General features: G+C 33.8%; 1 protein-coding gene across 2 annotated transcripts in view; it reads right to left on the bottom strand.

Moving 5' to 3' along the window:
* Nucleotides 1–4233: 4233 nt before the first annotated feature.
* The window catches only part of CDC14A (cell division cycle 14A), a 66107-nt gene continuing 62065 nt past the window's right edge, over nucleotides 4234–8275 (bottom strand). Inside the window, exon 16 of one of the 2 annotated variants that reach the window (XM_009283207.2) lies at nucleotides 4234–4400. In XM_009283207.2, the coding sequence (XP_009281482.1) occupies nucleotides 4387–4400 (14 nt within the window). In that variant the 3' untranslated portion in view covers nucleotides 4234–4386. Of the gene's footprint in view, nucleotides 4403–8275 lie in introns of both variants that reach the window. The other variant, XM_019473102.1, reaches the window with a different exon arrangement.

Here is an 8275-nt window from a genome sequence, read left to right as displayed (position 1 = left end):
AACACGACAGATACACAGATCCTTGGTAAGACAGTACTTCTTATTTGAGGAAGCTGGTCCTCAATTTACATATTCTACATTTCTTCATAAAACTCAGCCTGTCTCAGCCCGCAGGAAATCCTGCATCACCAACCTGCCAGAGGTGAATGCTGATGACAGTAAGTACACAGATAAAACAGAATCAGCGTAGCATTTGAAACGGTCTCGCACCAAAATTAATTCAGAGCACAAGTTCCCACAGAGGTGAATGACAGGTGCACTAAAAGCTGGTTGAAAAGTAGGGCTTAACAGTCCCTTCCCAAAAGGAGAAGAGTTAGGAGTGGGATTCTCCCAGGAACTCTACAGTGCTTTGCTCAAACGGACAAAATGTGAACTGTCCTTACCTTGGCCAAGATTTAATAAGAAACTGAGTAAAAACTTACATTTCCTCTCAAAAGCTTTCCAGAAAACGAGTGCTGATTAATTTTGTGGTGAGTTCAGGAGAAATGCTGCTTTTACAGGTGGGTTATATGTGGGCTACAGAAGTAAGCAATCTCAGCTCGTAAGGTATGACCTGTATATTGACCAAAAATATCTTTATAAGGTATTTTTAGATATTATTAAACTCGCAATGCTAACAAATGACAATACCAAAATAATATATTAGGATGTAATTACAGTTACAATATACATTCTTTTAAGATAATGAAGTTAATGTGCGTGGGTCAATGGATTATTTTGTTGCAACGTAGCACATCTTTTATTTGACAGAAAGGCTCATGTTTGCAGTTGACAGGACTATTGATCCGAATGTGGATTTGTTACAAACGTGAATATCTATGTTCTTTTTTAATTAATTAGATTGCTCATGTGCTTAAGGTTAAAGACATAACCTGAGTGATTTACTTGGATCAGGCCCTTAATTACCATATTTTTTGCCTGCTGCACTTTACAGTGTAGATCTAATCAAGTGTCAAACCTTTTGAGGCCTTTCATTGTTTAGCTGTCAGTAGAGAACAGTTATTATAGAAACTAAAATCCTCCTCTTTCTGCAGTACTGTAATTGAAAACTATTCTCTAAATCTGTAGCAAGAAATACCTCCCTAACCAAAAAGCTTCATAATCATCTCTTTAAAGTATGCTTTAACAGTTTCATAAGGCATTAGCCACAGAATCGTAAGCCCAGTAGAGACCTCTCGATTTATTTAATCCATCCTTACATGTTTATCAAACCTCTTTTTAAAGATCTCATGTGCTACAGCCTGTTCTCCCAGAACAAGGAGATATATTTATATATGAAGCAACGGAAATGGTAAAATTCAAGGATAAGAGAACAGAGGATACGAAACAAGTTTCAGGGTATTTCTTAAAGGCGACAAGGTTCTAAAGACCCTCCCTGACCTTTCACCGTCCCCAAATTTGTTGTTGTTGTTAAGAAGCTGATTGTTACAGAATACTGGCTATATTTATCATTCATTTTTAAGAACGAAGAATGTTGCACATTAGCTGGCATTTACTGTATTTCACATAACAAATCAATAGAAGTTAAGTCTAGAAAAAGGCTAAGGGAAAGGTTGATGCCTACATACTAGAAACTTCCTTTATATTTACACATCCAACTCAACATCAATTAATTGTCTGAATGTAGTGGCAGAAGCCTTTTATTGTGTTTTTAGATTAGACTGTTACTAGAATTTGGGCAACTTCTAAAGCATCCACTCTAATCCTGGCTTTGCCATTCCTTTAGAGTGGCTGTGTAACAGCTACATACTGTCCACACCATCTATTGCAGTACAGACTTATCTGACGGGAATATTAAGCACTGTGGATAAATAATCATGCAACACAACAAATTTGCTGAAAATCAGCAGCAGAGTTAAACAACATCAGAACCATTTGTGACTAGTTTTTAATTGAAGGAAGGTTAAAAAGCTAAATGAAAGCATGATCTTTTAGGTTCTTATGGACAAAGACCCTGCTGTTAGTGAGACTAAGAAACCTGTTGCACATGCAAAAAAGCCAAGGTGTATTACACCTTTAGCAAGGGTCCTTGTCCAGGGGGGGGAAAAAAAAAAAGTTTCTTCAATTCAGACACAGCTTTTAAATTATGGTATTTTGAAATATAACCTTTACATCGTAATATCAACACGTTGATTAAATACTTGATGTGATACAAAGCAAATACAAGAAGGTTAGCTAGAGAGATCAGTTATAAAAGATAGCTGTCATACTAACGTCTTTTTGCAATGTCATCTTACTTACAAATACATTATATGCTTTAGAAGAAAGAAGGTGCTTTTGAAGAGCTAATCTTCAATTAGAGATCTACTCATATTAGTTTACATCAAAAGATCTGAGTAAGAAAAGCCAAGAAACAAGGAAGATGGCTGATATAGGCATTTTATTATCAATTAGCTGTATGTAGATATATATATCTACATTTCAAAATTAAACAATATTTTATTAAGGAAAACTATTTATAACAAAGCACATAACAAAATTCTTTATAAGAGGTAGAATTACCTTACCATTAATCTATAATTTGTATACAGTATATTGTATATATATGCACACATATGCTACTTTGTGTGTGTATATGTTACATATACACAGTTGTGAAAAAAGTACAGTATTGCATGTAAATTTTATTCAGTGATTTATATAGCTGCTCTCAGTATTGCTTATTAACACTTTCAGTACAACTTCCCATAGCAATCTGTGATCTGATCTTTTTAAAAAATAACGTGGCACTTTATCTTAACTTCAGTTGTAAAGCAAATGCAGGGCATTCACAGGTCTTCAGGAACAAAGACTGACAATTCAATCAAGTTTTATTTTCAAGTTTCCGTAGGTATCGGAAAAACTTATAGGTAACAAATATGGTTTGGTTTTGTCTTCTAAATTAGAGGCAAATCAAGTCCTCACAGCTGCTTACGTTTTTTTGCTTACTATGCACTTGTGGAGTTCTGAAAGTTTTTACACGTGATCTTTAATACTTCACTGTAATACCACTTCATTCCAAGTCTCATTCCTAATCACACCTGATTAAACTATACATTAAAGAGCATCTTTACTAGTGACAAAAACATTCTGTGATACAGGAGGTTACATCAGCTGTATGTTTAACAATAGTTTTCAGATTAACAAGTTTATGAAGCATCCAATTGGTAAGTGAAAATTTAATCTCCTTTCAACATTTCCTTTAGTATGCTTTGCTAATGAAACTGTACACATACTGCCAAATGTAGGTTAAAAACATGTAAGTATGCAGCACTGCCAAATTCATTGTACATACACATTCTTACCAACTTAAGTCTGGTCTGCCTTCATTTTTTCAGTATATATTGCATAGCAAAATTTAACACTCTACATTGAAAAGAAAAAAGTTAAAATATTCCTTTAAGACAAATTGAAAGAAAGCATTAATTGTACAATTGAATCATCAGATAAATTACTTTATCTTTGCAATTGAAGATGTAAGTTACATTACATCTCAACAAGTGTTTTCCCTTTATTTTTCTTTCATAGTATTTCCTTATGAAACATTAGCAGCTGAAAGTGGAAAGCAGGCTATGTATCAAGTGCTTTCAGTTGACAGTGTGATAACTAGTCTCTCACTAGTTAGACTTCCATTAAGTTACCAGAAGACCAATTAGTGAAAAAGTAATTACATTAGGCTTTTAGGAATAATGATGGACCCATAAAACAAGAAGAACATCTTGTTCATAAAAAATTTTCATCTTTGATAAACATGTAAAAATTCTTTAAAATACACATTTTTGTAGCAAAGTGAACACCACTAAATTAAAATATATTCTAGTTTTTACATAATTTTTATATATATATTGCTTACCAAAATATTCTTTTAATACATATTTTAACACTGTACACAAGTTAATAAATGTCTTAGTGAAACTCATTAGAAATATATTCAAGCTGTCTCAACATTAAAAATTTAAATCTGTATATAACATAGCGTAAAATAATTTCATAAATTCAACATCAGTGCATCTGCAGTAGTCATTAACAAGAAATTTCTGCCTGTTAAGAAGTCTCCTCTTGGTGTTAAGGTTTTAATATGTCTTGTATTGAAGATTCGTCCTCTGAGTGAGCAGCTTCCTTCCTCAAGGTCTTCTTCATGAAGGTCTTCGATTTTAAGAGCTCAGCAGGTTTCACCAAAGCAGCAAGGCTTTAGTACAACATCAGTGCATCTGCAGTAGTCATTAACAAGAAATTTCTGCCTGTTAAGAAGTCTCCTCTTGGTGTTAAGGTTTTAATATGTCTTGTATTGAAGATTCGTCCTCTGAGTGAGCAGCTTCCTTCCTCAAGGTCTTCTTCATGAAGGTCTTCGATTTTAAGAGCTCAGCAGGTTTCACCAAAGCAGCAAGGCTTTAGTACTGAACATACTCATTCTGAAGGGACTGTGCAGAGAAGAAAAACTGATTAAAACTCACTGGGGAGGTTATACTTGTATATAATACGCATTTTGCACTTAAAGATGAGTAGAGGAAGGACAGGAAGAAGAAAAATAAAGAGAGCTGGAAGGGGATCTGAATCTGTGCATAGGCAAAGATGAATAAAATAGAAGAAACTCAAAAACTGGGTACAGTAAAGTCCATCAGCTTTCCTGTGTCTACACTTACTTTTCCAAACCAAATTCTAGAGATTCTTGAAGAAAGTGTGAAAAGTCCTTTAAAACAACACCTTAAAAATGTGTTGGAAAAACATATGATGGCAGTTACTATAATTGAATTGTTTCCATTTATCCTGAATGAGAATCAAAGTGCTACTGTAAAAAATACAGCATACTTTACATGTTGATTCAGGTAATGACACAGGAAACATATATGGTGTAGCTAATTACAGAGAAAAAAGCTACAGCAGTACAATTATGCACATGAATAAATTTATGTATGATTACTAAAACCAGATTAAAATTAAGCACTGCAAATGGTTCATCTGGATTAGCAAGCAGTCAGTGTAATTAAGAGGAAAGCATAACCTGGTCTACTCTATTTATTTACATTTCTGGTTCTGTTGAAGTCTAAGGTTTTATAATAAGGTAATTAATCAGTTTAGACAGCGTCCAAACATTTTATTACCTCCTATACAGATGTGTTCAGGAAGTCATTCTGATGAATAAAAAGTCTATCTGAGAGCATTCTTCACTATACTGGTATAGTTATAAATAAATAGCAAATAAAAAAACCAAACCATATTTTAAAACTGCATCAATTAATCAGAATTAGAGAGAACTACTGGAGAACAACACGAATCCCAAGAAAGCTCAGAACCTTGGAGTCTTCTCTTCCATTTTCCCACTATTCCTAACTAGTTACTATAGAAACGCTCTTTGGCATCCATAGTGAAACCTATTAGTAGAAGCGTGTAATAAATATACGTCTTTAGAGCTCTAACTAATATCACAAAACCACTTTTTTTCCCTATTTCTTAAGCCTCAGTGTATATTTCCAAAGTTGTCTTTTAAATGCATTTTCACATCTTGAAGATCTGAGACCATATGGATATTCTTTCCTAGGTTGAAAAAGAAGTGCTGTCAGCATATAAAGATTTGAATACCAGTGACTAAAAAGGGTCTGTTTTTAGTACTGAATGGATTCAACATGAAGAGTATCATTTAACAGAAAATACTTTACCGTAAAACTAAACAGATGTAACAAGTATTTTTTCATTATAGGCTCAGAGTCATCATGGAATACACAATCATAGAAGCTTATTTTTCCCCACTCCATTCTCTAATAATCATCCTGGATTATTAGCTTTGGTGAGAGCATTTGTCAAGCTATTTACTGCATGTGTAAGAGTGAGGCAGAAGGAATGGCCCTTCATTAATGAGCACTTGAAACTTCTGCTCTCTTAATGATCCTCAAAGCCTTCTCATTTTCTGAAGTGTATTTTAACAATCAGAAAGATGGTTACACTTAACTAGAGCAGTATTTGAAATGGATCCTTCAAAACTGAATTCCAAGTAAAGTTGATTAACAAAAGAAAAAAAATGCATGAAATTTAATTATATACTCTCATATGTTGTACAGTAATAGATTACTTTAAGCTTGGACAGATGAAAGATGACCAGAAAGCACTGTACACTGTTGGTGACCTTGGGAACAGCTAGCATTAGTTAACAAAGAACGAGGAACAGCAGCCCTTTACTTAGTAGACAGTAGTAACCAGGAATTCTACATCATAATTTAAATAAATAAACAAGCAAACCATAAATTAGAGATTCTGAGCTTTATACTAAAATTCTTAGAATTGTTAGGAATCCAAATTACAAAAAGATGGAAAAAAATTAATGGCAACATATAAAAAAGAACAAATATCCACACAGCACAGATTGCTTGGAAACAAGATAGCATGTTTTGTTAATTGTCATTACAGATGGGTAGGCAGGGTTTATTTTCTTTATCTTCAAATTGAGAAGTATGTTTTTCAGTGTGTTCCCACCCTCACCATAGCTTTACTTCACATAGCAATGAATGCTTCCTAACGTTTCAAAGCCTTTTCTCAATACAGGGAAGAATTAAATCTTGCCATTTTTTCCAGATTAAGATTACTTGATGTGAGTTCCCATAAAGTTCATATTACTAAAAGCATGGTGATAGCTGTAACAACTGCGCTGTTGTAAAGTATACAGACTAATTTTTGAGTTTGAAAAATTAAATTATAGCTGGGGAGGGTTGTTTTTTGTTTGGTTTTTTTTTTTGCTTTTGCAGTTAAGTAATTTGTGCTCCTAAATCTCTTCACATTGTCCAAAGAGATTGACTGTAATATTTCAAAGCCTGTAACTGTGGGGTTTTTTTAGCTTCCCCCCCAAAAAAAAAAAAAAACCAAACAACTTTTGAGGAGTTTTCTATTTTAAAATTTACATTCCTACCTCCTATTTGCAGTGACTCAAAGTATGGCCTGTGATTCTGAAAGCTTTATTAAAAACAAAAAGCCCCAATCCACCTTTGCAAGTCATATGCTGGTATTTAGCAAAATCTTTTTTAAAATAGAGGTAAAAATAGAAAGAAAAAACCAAAGAAAATTGACTGCTGAATTGCAATGATGAGAGTGTAAAATCAGTTAATTGAGTAGAATTCTCAGTGTGTACTCCTACAGTGGTCCCATGCTGCAGTGTCAAGATTGGCATTTTATACCCAAGTATCAGACATTTAAACAAAGAACTAAGAATTAGATAGCTTCACTACAGTTAATGATATCTAATGAAGTTCATGCTGAAGCAACTGCTGAGATCACTATCATTTTTCTTCTTCAATAGGAGGCACGGAAAGCCTCCTGGAAGAGAAAATAAGCCACAGATCCATCTAGGCACTAGAACCGTATTCGCATGCATTCAACTTCAGGACCAAGTCAGCTGCGAGTTAACTTTTAAGAGGGAACAACCCTATAGCATGTAGGACTATCCGGTAGGACTTGAACATGCACTTTTTCCAGATAAAAAAACCTTAAATTACTTTTTGCAATTGAATTGTACATCAGCTCTCCCAAAACATTGTTGCAACAGGAGTGTTGCAGCAGGCAAGAATTACTGTGAATACACAAGATCCACTAAAATAGATCAGGATATGTTATAGAAAATGCATACGCACTTGAAGTGATCCTTTGAGTCCACTAAATTTACAGATCAGCAAGATGCACTAGTGTTTGTCTTTCTTTTTGCAAAGGCTGTCCTATATTCGCTAATGGTAAGTTCTTATTAGTTCTTATTAAGAAAAACTATTCTACAAGTATAAAGATCATGTATATGAATTTTAAAATACTGCTACACTTCTCAATTTTTTGAAATTTTTCCATCTTGCCAGTTTCCATGACAGCTATAGAAGCAAAAGGTGACTCATCTTAAGACTACCCAGTTACATACTCTTCAATAAAATTACATTTTAAAGAGTGATATTTGGATTTATAACTATTGTAAGAACAAAGTAAAAATCTTATCATGGTACCTTAAACATGATTATACCCTATAAGAATATTTCTGCAAATTATAATTGCGAGAGATTCTGTTTAATCAAAACATCCAATTTGTAAAATTTGCAAATAAATTATTTATTCTGTTTGGCTATGTCGTGGTTTAACCTCAGCCTGCAACTAAGCCCCACCCAGCCGCTCGCTCACTCCCCCCCAATGCGATAGGGGAGAGAATTGGAAGGGTAAAAGTGAGAAAACTCGTGGGTTGAGATAAAGCAGTTTAATAATTGAAATAAAGTAAAATAGTAGTAATAATAATAATAATAAAAGAATATACAAAGCAAGTGATGCACGATGCAAT

The sequence above is a fragment of the Aptenodytes forsteri genome, unplaced genomic scaffold, assembly GCF_000699145.1.
Source record: "Aptenodytes forsteri isolate BGI_AS27 unplaced genomic scaffold, ASM69914v1 Scaffold181, whole genome shotgun sequence".
Lineage (NCBI taxonomy): Eukaryota > Metazoa > Chordata > Aves > Sphenisciformes > Spheniscidae > Aptenodytes > Aptenodytes forsteri.
This window is presented reverse-complemented; position numbering and strand designations above follow the sequence as displayed.